A 13,503-nucleotide genomic window follows, 5' to 3' on the forward strand; every position below is an offset into this window, starting at 1 on the left:
GTGTGCAGCCTGGTGCCGGCCGCGCCCTGGGCTCCCTAGTCCTAAGAGAAAGCAGGTCAGCCCCCAGGGCACCACGTCCCAGCTCAAAGCCCTCACCCTGGGAATCGCTTCCAGGGCCTGCTGGGAGGCTTCCCGGCCCACGAAAGCCTGTCGAGTTAGGAAACACCCTTCGGGAAGCCGGTGGGACTAGCTTTCCCAAACCCCGTCCCTTGCACTCGGGAATCTGTACTCCAGACAGGGATTAGACATAACGGAGTTCATTAACCTCGGGAAATCAGCAGCCCAGCAAACGGACTTCTTGGTTTTCCTGTCACCGGCGTCCACCACCGAAGAGCCCCAGCGACGGCCACCTGGCACCCGTGGGCTCCCACACACCGCATGGGGCCCTGAGCCCGGAGGCGGGGAAAAGCCAGCTTCGGCGCTGGCTCACAGCTGGGGCAGGGAGTAGAGCAGGGCTGCCCGGCCCCACTCGGCCTGCGGCACCAGGAACCCCTCCTTGGGGACGGGCTCCACCAGAAAATGCACCCGGCCGTCCCTGCCGGGCCCCGCGGCCGCCACCGGCAGCTCCACTACCCGGTACTGGTTGACGAAGGCCAGGCCCAGGAGCACGGGCTTGTCAGGCCCCGGTGGCCCCCCGTGCGGAGAGCCCCCGCCGCTCCCTGGGAGGCAGTGGATCCGGAAGCATCGAATGGGAGAGAGGAGGTAGGACCAGTGCAGGGTGCAGCTGAGCCGCAGCCGGACAGGGGCGCCCCCCTCCTCCTCCTCCTCCTCGGACGTGGCCGGCTGCCAGCGCACGCGGGACACAGTGACGGCCTGCACCCGGGGCAGCGGGCGGAGCAGGCTGTCGGCATCCACCACCTGGTGGGAGAGAGATGGCTTGCACTCCCGCTCCTGGGGGGGGGGGGGGGGGGACTCCGCCCCGCTGGCCCTCGGCCTCCTGTGCGACCAGAGGCCCCTCCGCCCACACGCCACGCCCGACGGCCCACCTGGATCTCCCCGAGCCTGCAGACGAAGCTGGCCTCCTCCCGGCTGCCCGCAGGCCTCGCAAAGCTAACGAACAGGTCTCCCAGGAGGCAGCCCCGCAGGTTCACCTCGTAGCAACTGGGGGAGGAGTCGGGCCAGTCACAAGGCGCCCGCCTCCCCCAGCACCTCGAGGCCAGATGCTCGGCCCAGAGCCGTGGCAGGAATGGAGGCCCATCCCGATGTGGGCCCTGTGGCCGGCGGGAACCCCAAACGGAAGGCATGATCATGACCGCTCCCAGCAGCCTCCCGGGCTCGTGTCCCCGTGCTGCCCCAAAACCTGGGGGGTCAGCCAGGGCCCCTCCCTCAAGCCCCGCCCCCAGCAGGCAGCCCTCCCCGGCCTGAGACCCAACAGGAAGAGAAAGGACTCACCGCTGGACCCAGCCCCCATGGAGCTGTTGGCCGCAGCGGCCCACCCATCTGGCCAGCTTGGTGGGGGGCACCCGGAGAGGTCGGGGGCTGTGCCTTGAGCTGGTTTCTGCTGGGGGGGGGGGAGACCCAGGACTTGAGAATGAGAAGAATCCAAGGAAACCGCAGAGAGGTGTCCACTGAACAGAGCGGGGGCAGGGGGAGGCCCAGAGGCCAGCAGACCCCGTGCTGGTGCCAGGGGCTCACGGCCCGCCCAAACAGGCTGAGGCCTTGGGGGGAAGAAGAACAGGGCAGAGAGCCTCCCCAACCCCCTCCCCAGGGTCTCAATGCCACGGCAGGCAGGAGACCCGTTCCCCAAGTCTCTGTGGAACAGGGACCCAGGCCCCCACAGCACACCGTGCTGCCCAGCGGGGGCTGCGGGCGGGAGGCTGCAGCTGACCCGTGTCTCCCTGTCCAGGCCTGGCCCACGGCAGCACGGAGGACATCATCTGTCCCCTGCCCAGCCCCAGCTCCCCCACACCCTGGTGCGCTCTCTAGATGCTTCCCCAAGGCGTCCCCTGAAACAGAGGGGCCGCAGGAAGCCGAAGCCCTACGCCTCTCACCATCCAGCGTCCAGAGGCCACCCACGTGGCAGCTGCCTGCGTCCCCCGTGGTGAGCTCCAATGCCACCTCGACAGCTGAGGGCCCTTCTAGTTTATACACCAAGGACAGGAAAATTTTGGGAGGCACGGGCACGTGCAGAGAGAACAGCCTGCCGGAGGAGAGCCGGGGTGAGCTCATGTGCGGTCTCAGGGCGTCGGACCCACAAAAACAGCAGAGTGTGGTAGCTGGGGGTTCGGGAGCTGCTCTGCGGGGACATTCTGGAGACTGACGGCACAACGTGCAAACAGCTCGCGCTACCGTACCACACGTTCGGAAATGCCTCAGGCGGTAAATGGTACATCACGTGCTTTCTACCGCGAAAACCCCCTCCGTTCTGTCTTCTGGCCGCCTTCCGGCCGCTGCAGCCCACCCGCCCAGGGCAGTGAGGGACAGGGGCGAAGGGGACGCAGACGATGTCCCAGATCTCTCCCCCACTCACTCACCTACCTCACGGCCACGGGTCCGACCTCGGGCGGAATCCCCCCACGGATGAGCAGGGAGCTGCCCCCGTGCCAGGCGTCCGCCAGGCAGCAGCTCGTCCGCACCCAGCCCCGGCCGTCCTCTTCCAGCCTGTGCTCCGCGAACAGGGGCTGGATCTCCTGGGCGCTGGGGTGGTACCAGGGCCCCACCGCCTCCTCCTGGGGGACAAGGCCGGGTGAGGGAGGCCCGGGGGCCGACAGGGCCCGAGGGGTGCGGGGAGCAGCGTGGCCACCATGTCTCCTACACCCGGAGCCCCCCACGTGTCCCAGGTGAGACCAAAGCTGAACACCAGGAAGCCCACACACCTGTCCGTAGTGCACTCGCCGTGTCCCCATGCCCAGGCAGAAAGAGGTGACAAAGGGCAAAGAACAGATGCTGTGTGTGGGCAGGTAGCGTTCCAGCAAAGCCCAGAACCTGCGGGGAAAGGTGCAGGGGGACCCCAAACTCACTCTCGGCATCTCGGGGCCCCTGCATCCCTCCCAGAGTGAGTGCCCCCCCACCCCACTGAAAGCGTGGGGGATTCAGGTCTGCGGGGAGGTGGCCCCCGGGGTCCCCAACGCTGATCCTTCCCGCTTGGGTTGCCAGGACCCTCCAGCATGGATGCGGCCAAGACAGCTGGTTTCTCTTGAACTGGACCCCTCAGCCCTGGCCGATGTGCGGGAAAGGTCCGAGGAGAGCAAGGCCTGAGCTATCTTGGGAAACCAGAGAAAATGCCAGAGCCCCCATCTGGCCAACACCAAGCCCCTGCCTGGGACAGGAAGGACTCACTTGTCCTGGTTCTGGAAGAAATCCTTCTTCTCCAAACACTCGTACACCCAGCCGGGGGCGAAGAGAGCCGCGGAGAAGCCGTGCTTCCGGATCAGCTCCAGCGACTGGGGACACAGTGGTCAGGGGAGAGCGCGGCCAGCCAGGCCTCCCGCCCAGCCCCGAGGGGGCCTCCAACCCCAGCAGCTGGTCAGCCCGCAGCGCGGGGAAGAAAGGCGGGAGCGGGCCGGGGTCTGCGCTGGGGGCGGCCCGCCCGCGGCCTGCACGTGCCCCCTCGCCCCGCGTCTCAGCGCGTCACCAGACTCGGCGCAGGCGGGGAGAACTTCCTCACCGAGAGCTCAGTTAATGAGCAGGGGCATCCCTGTGGCACCGGCAGGGGCAGGACGGCCGGCCGCAGACCAGCCGACCCCCGTCCATCCCGCTCCGGGCCCCGCCCCGCAACCCCTCCTGTCCCTCCTCCCTGCCGACGGGGCTCGCCTTGCCGGGAAATCCCACTGGCGACTACACCGCCCAATTCCCCAAACTGGCTTTTTCACCGGGTCCTGGTCCCTGAGCCGCCAGGGCCGCCCAGGCCCACCCCGCGCTCTGGCCCCAGGCGCGCGCGTCAGAAGGGCCGGCTCGCTGGGGCGCGGGTCCCGCGGCCGCTTCCGCCCACGACGCGCGTCAAACGCAGCGCCCGACGGCAGGAAGGGGCAGGAAGCTGCGGCTCCAGCGCACAGCCCGGCCTGGCGGCGTCCCCCGGGGTCCTGGGCCGCAGACGGCCACAGGCCACCGACCCCGCGGCCGTCGCGCCGCAGCCGCCCCCAGGGCCACGCCCACCTTGTGCGTGTCGAACTGGCCTCCCACGACGCGGCTGCGCGCGAACACGTCCACGCCCACGTACACGTCGGCGCGGCGCCCCCCCGCCGGGCCGCGCATGCGCTCCAGGTGCTCCTCGCGCCAGTTGTAGTTGGTGAAGAAGCCGTCGCAGGCGTCGAAGAAGACCCTGGAGGCGGCGGCCAGGCGGGGCAGTGAGGCCGGGACCCAGACAGGCGCAGGGGCCGCCCACCCTGGGGGTCCTCCTCCTCGCCCTTCCGAGGCTCGCCTCCCTCCGAAACCCCCCGACCGGCCTGCTCCGGACAGCGGGGGCCCCGCCGGGAGCACAGGGCCGCGGCCCAGGTCCTCCCGCGGGTGGCCGGGGTCTCCGACTCTGCTCCCGGCCTCTCCGGCCCAGGCAGCCGTGCGCCCCAGGCCCGCAGCCCGCTGGGCCCTCACCGGTTGTGCTGGTTGAGCTCGTCCTGCCACTTGAGCTGCCCGCTGCTGACCACGCTGTCATACCACAGCACCAAGCCCCCGGGCACCCGCTGATGGAGCTGGGCGCTCAGGTAGCGCAGGAAGTGGGGCACGTTGCCCACCGCGGCCGGCTGCAGGGGGAGGCAGAGCAGACCCGCGGTGAGGCCCGCCGCGGCCGCGGTCAGGAGTGCCCGTCGCAGCACAGACGAGGCTGCGCAACCCCAGGAGCAAACACAGGCTCCAAAGCAGCCCCGGGTCCCTGGAGCCCCCGACCCCACAGCCATGGAGAGGAGGGTCCAGCCCGATGTTTCCCACTGTCCTGCCTTTATTTTTTTTTTTTTTTCGCATTTTAAAAAGATTTTATTGATTCTAGAGGCGCCTGGGTGGCTCAGTGGGTTAAAGCCTCTGCCTTCGGCTCAGGTCATGATCTCAGGGTCTTGGGATCGAGTCCCACATCGGGCTCTCTGCTCAGCAGGGAGCCTGCTTCCTCCTCTCTCCCTGCCTGCTTCTCTGCCTACTTGTGATCTCTGTCTGTCAAATAAATCAATAAAATTTAAAAAAAAAAAAAGATTTTATTGATTCGAATCCCAAGCAGTGTCCCTGCAGAGCGCAGAGCCCGACATGCGGCTCGATCCCATGACCCTGAGACGGCGACCTGAGCTAAAATCAAGAGTCAGACGCGCAGCCGACTGAGCCCCCGCAGGAGCCCCAGCTGTCCTTCCTTTCTGAAGCAGGAAGGACACGGACACAGCAACAAAGAAAAGATGAAACCCCCGGAAAGGGGAGGGCGGCACCAAGGACAGCCGCACACGCGGCCCCAGTAGAGCAGACAGAGGAGGAGGAAAGGGACGCCTTGAAAGGGCAGCAGGGCAAAGCTTAGCCAACCAGGGATTCTGGACACGGTGCCGGAAGGGACACAGGTATCACTTAACCGGCCACAGGGACGCCGAGGAAAGCGACAGAGGGGCAGCGCGCAGGGCCTGGGCTGGGCAAGTGCCAAGAGAAGGCTGTGCTCACACTCAGAGAGTTCTCGATGTTGACGAGCCAGCCATCGAAGCGGAAGAACTGGGCAATGAGGACCAGCTGGTCAGCCACGGCTCGGTACGAGCGCTCATCCCCGGCCAGAAAGGCTTCACAGAGCTGTGCACCGTCTTTCCACTCGGTGATGAAGGTCCCTGGCAGGGCGGAGAGAACCAGGGCAGGCGAGCCCAGCAGTTAGGAAAGCGTGGCTCTTGCAAGAGCACAGCAGCCCGGCCTGCAAGCGCGTCACACACTCCCACGCCGGCCGTCCCAGATACCTGCAGAGTCACACGCCCGGCAGGCCGACCCTGTGGCGGTGAAGAGGCCAGCCGCTGACGCGGGTGCGGGGGAAGAGAGCCGCGCCCACGGACCAGCCACCTGCAGCCTGCAGGCCACGTCGCCCCCCCCCCCCCCCCCCCCCCGCTTCATAAACACAGCCCATCTGTTTGCCTGTTGTCTACAGCTGCACTGTCTTGGTTAGGACAGTGACCCAGTGGCCTGGTCCCTTCCGGAAGTTGGCCCTTGCCTGTCGTAACCGATCGAGGCAGCCCCAGGCAAGGACCGCTTCGCCCCCAGAAGCCTTCTCACTGCTGGTCACCCGGCAGGTGCACTGACGAGTGAGTGGGAGGCGAGCCTCGGGGGGTCTTACCCAGCACGCAGACCCCATGCCGATGGGCAGCGTTGGTCCAGCCCACGGGGGGGATGGTCACGGTGTGGTGGCTGAAGTACACGAAGATGTCGATGCACTGCCAGTGGTAGAAGCAGTAGGGGCTACGCGCCGCCGAGCCCTGAATGAACCTGCGTGACACACGGAGCAGTCAGAACCCAGGACACGGGCACCCCGGGAAAGCTCCTCTTTGGTCCCAGCCAGTGACCAGGATGCTGGCTACGCACCAGGCGCGGCAGAGACGCCAGGTAGAGCGAGAAGCGGGACTGCACCTCCACCCTGAGATCAAGAGGTCTTAAGGTAAACATCTTCCCCAGGCCGAGCTGGTGGTCACTGCTGGACCCAACGGCTGAGTGTTGTCAGCCTCGACAAAGACAGGGCAGGAGGAAAGCGAAGCGGCGAGGCTCAGGCAAAAGCTCCAGGCGCCTGGTGTCCCCGCGCAGCCCCTGCACCGTTTCTACAGAACGGTCTCCCTATACCCAATGCTGGGCTGGTCACCATGAGCTGCACCCAAGATGTCGCCTTCTGCCTCCGCCCGTCCCTTGGTGGCCAGTTCGGACTAGGCCTTCCCACCTATCGTCCCCTCCAGGACTGTTTTACAGACGTCTAAGACCTCTAAGTGGACCGTGCAGCAACTCTAGAGGAAGTGTCCCCTGGCTGGGAGGGACACGGGAGGGTCACAGCTAGGCATCCGGAACTGGTGAGCCGAGGACAGTCAGAGCTGAAGGGGTCCGAGAGAGGACCACGGCTCTGGCCCGGGAGTGTGGAAAGGGTGCCAGCTGCTAGACCCGCCCTGCACACTGGATTTTAAGGGCACACACTCCCCGGAAGCAAATGGTTTCAGGCCGGCCAGAGGCCCCAGCTTTCACCTGACGCAGGTCCTTTGGAGATGACACCGGAGACCTGGGCGCCTCGCCCAGTCAGAGCAGCCTGGTCCAGAGACTCCCCCCTCCCCCGTGCTCTCTGTCACACAGCTGTCCCTCTCCCTGCCTCCTTCCCCTCCAGCCCTGTCCCAGGCAACAGAATTAACGTCGGGCGATGCCCTCACAAGCCTCACTTGTCATCGAGATACCCGCCCATCATGTCATGGCACAGCAGGGTCCGGGGCCTCTGGCTGCTCAAGGGGGGCTGCCGGCACTCGGAGGGCTCCAAGGCCACATTGAAGCTGTCCTCCACGTCCGGCGTCCACGCCAGGAGTTCCTCCAGTGAAGAGAAGTAAAAACTGACAGGTTTGGTGGTGTCCTTGTCATAATATCTAGCTGGTCAGTGGAGGGGGAGATGAGGAATTGATTAGAAAGTATGGGGTCCCTAGATGCTCTGACAACGACCCAGAGAGAAAAAACTAGACCGGGAGGTGGGGGGCGCCTGCCCCAAAGCCCCAAGAGTGAACACAGAGACCGCGTTCCAAGCCTCTGTCCATCTCACCTGGCAAAGGCTCCGGGGTAAAACTGACCACTTCACGAAAGACGGCTTCTTCTTGCTCCTCAATTCTAAGCAATGAGGAAGTTAAAAAAAATTTTTTTTAAGTAAAAGCATGAAGAGAAAGAATGCTGACAAGCAGGCGCACCAGGCGCAGGAGGCCGGCCGAGGGGAGGGGTACGGTTCTCGGACTTACGCTCTGAAGCCAGGTATGGAAATACTATTGAACCAAAGGGGCGAGTGGGCGCGGGGCCGGCCCTCCGTCGGACCCGGACCCTGGCGGCTCCTCCTACACCTAAACTGGCTTTCTTTTCGGAGTAACTTGTCACCATGCGGACGTGAGAAGACACTCCCGCCGCCGTCTGTTGGCCGCGGGCTTCCGCGTGGAAATGCTCTCAACCTCCCCACACCCGCGCCACTTCTGTGACTTTCGTGGGGGACCCTGCAACTAGCGGGGTGGGTGGAGGGTCAGGGACATTCAGGGCTCACGAGAGCACAAGGGCGGCGGCAAACCCTTCCTTCAGAGCTCCGTCCCACACCCTGCCTCTGCGACACCCTGGCGTCGGGGCACCTGCCAGCCTGCCCAGCATTCTCACCCCTGCGGCCGCAGCCACTCCCGCGGCCACCCCAGGTCACCCTCTGGGGGAGGGGCGGGCGGTTCAACAACACTGGGGACGCTGTTTCCAAGCAAGCCGTCCGGTGCCGGTGACCCCCGGGGCGCCAGGGCCCCTCCCCCAGGGAGCCAAGCGCGGGCTGCGACGGACTCGCCGCCCCTTCCGTGCCTCTGAGCCCGCGCCCGCTCCGTTCCTTCCACTCGCACACCCTTCCCCCGTCCGCCACGTGCTCCTACAGACCAGCTCGGCTGCCCCGCTCGGGGCGCGACCCCCCTCCGGGCCAGCGAGGGCGCCCGCGCCGCCCGCCCGCCCCGCCGCGCCGAGCCGAGCCCCGCGGCCGGCGACCGAGGGCAGCCGCGGCCGGCGACCGAGGGCAGCCGCGGCCGGCGACCGAGGGCAGCCGCGGCCGGCGACCGAGGGCAGCCGCGGCGGGCGACCGAGGGCAGCCCCCCCCGCCTCACGCGCGAGGACCCCGAGGCTCCCCGCCCACGACTGCGGCCGCCGCCAGTCCCCGCCCACCTCCTCCGCGGTCGCCGCTGCCCCGGCCGCCGCTCCGGCTCCTCCGGGATCGTGGGCGCCCTCTTGCGCGCCGCCGCCCGGGTCACCGGCCCAGGCGCCTCCATCACGGTGCCGCTCCCTCCGCCGCCGCCGGCCAATCGCAGGCCGGAGCCCGTGCCCGCCTCCGGCCTCCGGCCAATCGCAGGCCGGAGCCCGCCCCGCCCAATGGAGGGACCGCGCGGTACGGCCGCCCCGCCCCGTCCGGCCCCGCGGACTCCCAGAGCGCTCTCTGGGCGCCGCCGCGGGTGGCGGGGACTTTGTAGCAGGAGGGCGGCCTGGGGGCGGGGCCGAGACGGGGAGGGGCGGGGCTCGGGCGGGGCGGCGCGGCTCGGGGCGGGGCTCCGGCGCTCGGGGCGGGGCCGCGGCTGCGCCGGCGCCCTGGCTTGCGCCGCGCGGCCCCCACCTGCCCTCTGAGCCGAAGCGCGGTGTCGGGAGAGTCGCGAAGTCGGTGAGCCGCGGCCGTCAGATTCGGTTCGTCCGACCCGGTTCACAGGCGCTCTTCGGAGGAGATGAAATCCGGGGTCTCGCTCGGGTGTGAACACGGACAAGAGCTGTAGTTAGCGGGGCGCTCGGCCGGACGCTGCGACCAGCTCCAGGACGGCCGAGGAGAAGGCCGGTGTCCCGATGCGGGGTGCGCGCCCAGCGAGGCACGACCGGCTCCTCCGCGGGGTGGGGGTTGGGAGATCGCCGAACCCCGCAGAGACCGCCTGCTCCCCGCTGAAAGACGCAGGCCGGAGCCGCTCGCAGCCGCACGGCCGCCGGCCGACGCGGCGTCGTGTTCCCGAGGCCGGGTCTTCCCCGCACCCACGTCTGCGCCCCGAGGCTGTCTCCCGGATGCCCGTCCCCGGCCTCCCGGTGAATGCGGAGGAAGGAGGCCTGCGCGGGGAGGAGCGGCGCGGCGGGCCGGGGGGTGCAGGAGCCCCTGGCCCCGGGGGTCCCAAACGGACCCGGCTCAGCCGCCGCCCGCTGACAGAATCCAAAGGCAGAGACGAGTGGTGGGGAACCGAGAAGGGAGCCTGCTTCCGAGAGGCCGAAGACAGCGTCTGACTGTCTCCCGGGTGCTGAAGCCGCTAGGGTTAAATGAGGACAGCCTGCCACGAGGGTGGGGGGTGCGCGCAGGTGGGCAGGGAAGGCCAGGCTGACCGTCGTCGGGGGGTTGATCACACGGGGTCTTGCTGGCTCAGGACAGTCCTTATAGCTTAAGGGAGTAGTTTCGGTTCCTACCACGGGATGCTGTGCCCGCAGGGTCTTTTGCCTGAGTTAGGAGATAAGCCGCAAGGAAGAATTTAACCAGAAAGTACAGACTGAGGTCAGAATGGAGGTGGTTGACCTTCCCTTTCAGAAGCAGGAAGTCCAAGGAGGCCAGATATGGGACTGGGGCCCACGCACCAATCTTGGGCTAGCCTGAGGCTCTCCTCACTCTGCCACCAAACCCCCTTAGTGCAGCTGGGAGTGTCCAGCGCTGGGCTGCAGGTGCCGCCCAACCCAAGCTGAGTGGGCCTCTTTACGATGCTTGCAGACTTTGAACTTTAGAAGGCCCCAAGCTTCCAATAACCCCAAGCTTCCATCAACCCCAACCTTCCATCAACCCCAAGCTTCCATAAACCCAAGCTTCCATCAACCCCAAGTGTGAGAGGGTGACGAAGGTTGCCACGCTGCACAGAAGGCAGGTCACTGTGGAGCAGGAGATGGTGGTCCGAGGGGAGGACAGAGATTGCAAAGCCCTGGAAAGCTGGCCAGGAGAAGGGGGAACGGGGCCACACAGCTCACTCCGGCTGTGATCAGGTGAGCACAGGGAATGGGGAGTCTTGATCTGGGCTGTACTTAACCAGCTCTTCACAAGCGATTACCTGCAGCTTCGCAATTACTAAATAAATCAACTTTTCCTCCTAACCATCAAAACATAATTCTTAGAGATATACTCAACAGCCCGTAGGTAATGCTCCGTTTCTGGGGGAAAATATATTCTCGGGTCTCTCTTTTCTGTTCGTGTGCACAGGACTGGCCTCTGGTCTGGGGAGATAGGGAAGAGCAGGTCTTGTGGCCTCCGTGTTGGCTCCAGCTTGCAGCCTTCCCGGAAGACCCTTGTGGCTCCTGGTCTGCCTGGGGATCAGGACAAGCCTGGAGGTCCGCATGTCTGCCTTGAGGTCACTTTGGTCCTTCCTGGAGCTCCAGCCGTCTCTGAGATCTGGCTGGGCCCCCTAAAACCTTACCTGGGAGGATTTCCAGATAAAATCCAGGACATGCCCCTCTCCCCTGCCCCCGCCCCTTCCGCCCCCCCCCCCCGCCCCCTGCCCCCAGCACACGGCCTGCCTGTGTGGCTCCGGCTGTGGACTTGAGCTCACTGTCCGACAGTGCAGTAGCATACGTGGGGTGCCTGCCCTCGCTGGGTCCCTACACACACGTGACACCCATTTCCTCCTCCTGGAAATGTAGAGTGCTCTGGTTAAAGCTAATGTTCCTTTTAACCCACCGCCCTGTGGGTCCCCTGCCTCCTGTACCTCAGAGACGCCCCTGCGTTTCACTGATGTCCTCGGTCAGGCCTGTGTCCTTCCAGATGTTGTAAATCCTTTCAAGCACAGGTAGGCACCTGGAGATGAGGTGTAGCTCACGAAAATAGTATCATGTTGGGGCACCTGGGTGGCTCAGTGCGTTAAACCTCTGCCATCAGCTCAGGTCATGATTCCAGGGTCCTGGAATCGAGCCCTGCATCGGGCTCTTTGCTCAGCAGGGAGCCTGCTTCCTCCTCTCTCTCTCTCTGCCTGCCTCTCTGCCTACTTGTGATCTCTCTCTGTCAAATACATAAATAAAATCTTTTTAAAAAAATAGTATCATGTTATACCGATTACTCCGTATCTTCTCCGCCCCCGCCGCAGACATATTCTTGAAGTCAAGTCGTGCTGATTTATGGGGCTCTAATACGTGCATTTGCATGTTGCTAAACACGTCGCTTCCTGACGGCATCAGCGGCTGCTTACCCCGACTGGTCGGTGGGCTTGTCCACGGCAAGCTTGCCTTTGCTTTCATGTTTTTTAATGTTAAAATGAATGTCGTCCTGGGGCGCCTGGGTGGCTCAGTGGGTTAAGCCGCTGCCTTCGGCTCAGGTCATGATCTCAGGGTCCTGGGATCGAGTCCCGCATCGGGCTCTCTGCTCGGCAGGGAGCCTGCTTCCCTCTCTCTCTCTGCCTGCCTCTCCATCTACTTGTGATTTCTCTCTGTCAAATAGATAAATAAAATCTTAAAAAAAAAAAAAAATGAATGTCGTCCTATGAATCTTCCTGGGCACCCGTGGTTGATTGGTGTTTCTTTACTGGACACAGACACAGTAATCCCCACGCATTTCCGGACTCGACAGCCACTCGGGAGCTGGTCCAAAGGGGCTCCGGCCTCGCCACTCTTCCCTGCACGGGTAAGGCTGCGTCACCGTCACCGCACGCCTCTGGGCGCTGTTAACTTACGGATTTGTGGCTCACCTGATGGGTGCGTCGGTGTTGGCTCTGTTTCTCGGCCGGCCATTTGGAAATGAACTCCTCTGCCCCTGTTGAAGCCCTTGCCCATTGCCGCTGGGGTGTTTTCCTTGCCGATGTGGGGGTGCACCACGTGTCCCAGATACACTCATTTTGCTTCATACACATGTAGACAGAGCAAATACATGGGCTGCATACTTTTTTAATTTTAAAGATTTTTTTAAAGATTTATTTATTTGACAGACAGAGATCACAAGTAGGCAGAGAGGCAGGTAGAGAGAGAGGGGGAAGCAGGAAGCCACCCAAGCGCCCCTAATTTTAAAGATTTAAAAAAAGATTTTTTTATTAATTTATTTGAGAGAGAGCACAAGCAGAGGGGAGGAGCAGAGGGAGAGGGAGAAGCAGGCTCCCCGCTGAGCAGAGAGCCCCAGGCGGGGCTGGATCCCAGGACGCTGGCATCATGACCTGAGCCCAAGGCAGAGGCTTCACGGACTGAGTCACCCAGGCACCCTGCTGTGCTCTGTTTCTTTTGAATTCTTTGAAGGTATCCAGTTGGATCGGCATTTCAGATCCGAGATGGTCAAATTACTAACATTGTTTTATGAGTTGGCTATTTTCTATTGAGGGCTGTCCCAGCGTTAAGGTCAGGAGGAGTTTCTCCTACATTTTTAGATAATAATCGTCACATTTAGGGGTGGGGTGTGTGTATTTTGCAGACTTATAACTTCCAGACGCCCCTGGGGGTAGGTCTTTAACATGTCATCTCCCTTTTTTGGTCTCTGGCCTGTTCAGATTTTCCTCTCTTCCTGGGCCAGTTTTGCTAATAAATGTTTTCCTAGCAAAGTGTCCATTTCATAGAGGTTTTCAAATGGGGGGGTATTAAGTCCTTCCTGATCCCAGTTTTTCCTCTCTCGGAGATGCCCTCTCTTTAATTCCACTGTTGTTTATTTGGGTTTCCTTCTTTTTTTTCTTGCCACTTTTTGCCGAGGGACGATCTATTTTATTAGTCTTTTCAAAGCACCAGCACTCCGGTCTGTTCTGTTTTTTGGTTTGTTTTCTCTTTCCCTAACCTCTGCCTGTATTTTCTTTCCTCTTATTTTCTTTGGATTTATTCTATTCTTTTTCTGGTTTCAGAAGTGGACAGTTAGGTTCACTTATTTGTAAATCCTTCTTGTTTTCGTGCAAATGCAGCCGGGGGGCGGGGGGAATG

General features: G+C 63.4%; 1 protein-coding gene across 3 annotated transcripts; it reads right to left on the reverse strand.

The window, feature by feature from the left end:
- Positions 1 to 241: 241 nt before the first annotated feature.
- Positions 242 to 9,017, reverse strand: ENGASE (endo-beta-N-acetylglucosaminidase). Of its 3 annotated transcripts, none has more exons than XM_059147626.1 (14): positions 8,788 to 9,017; positions 7,661 to 7,725; positions 7,293 to 7,494; positions 6,218 to 6,366; positions 5,566 to 5,723; positions 4,531 to 4,679; positions 4,096 to 4,261; positions 3,280 to 3,383; positions 2,817 to 2,925; positions 2,479 to 2,669; positions 1,992 to 2,140; positions 1,393 to 1,498; positions 987 to 1,101; positions 242 to 858 (listed from the first exon to the last, which is right to left on the reverse strand). In XM_059147626.1, the coding sequence occupies exons 1-14, from the start codon at positions 8,889 to 8,891 to the stop codon at positions 427 to 429; spliced, it is 2,199 nt and encodes a 732-aa protein (XP_059003609.1). In that variant the 5' UTR covers positions 8,892 to 9,017; the 3' UTR covers positions 242 to 426. The 3 variants fall into 3 exon arrangements, with proteins under 3 accessions (XP_059003609.1, XP_059003608.1, XP_059003610.1); XM_059147625.1 differs by having other exon boundaries at positions 1,393 to 1,501; XM_059147627.1 differs by having other exon boundaries at positions 1,393 to 1,501; positions 7,293 to 7,490; positions 8,788 to 8,829.
- Between the last annotated feature and the right edge of the window lie 4,486 nt (positions 9,018 to 13,503).

This window comes from Mustela lutreola, chromosome 15 (genome assembly GCF_030435805.1).
Source record: "Mustela lutreola isolate mMusLut2 chromosome 15, mMusLut2.pri, whole genome shotgun sequence".
NCBI classification, from domain to species: Eukaryota; Metazoa; Chordata; class Mammalia; order Carnivora; family Mustelidae; genus Mustela; species Mustela lutreola.

Excerpts from the sequence above, each read along its gene's own strand:
- ENGASE (XM_059147625.1), bottom strand. The coding sequence starts at position 8,891 with ATGGAGGCGCCTGGGCCGGTGACCCGGGCGGCGGCGCGCAAGAGGGCG. Across the intron at positions 4,680-5,565 it reads ACATCGAGAACTCTCTGAGT|CCGGCCGCGGTGGGCAACGT; the intron begins GTGAGCACAGCC and ends CTCCCCCTGCAG. Across the intron at positions 1,502-1,991 it reads TGGCCTCTGGACGCTGGATG|CAGAAACCAGCTCAAGGCAC; the intron begins GTGAGAGGCGTA and ends CCCCCCCCCCAG.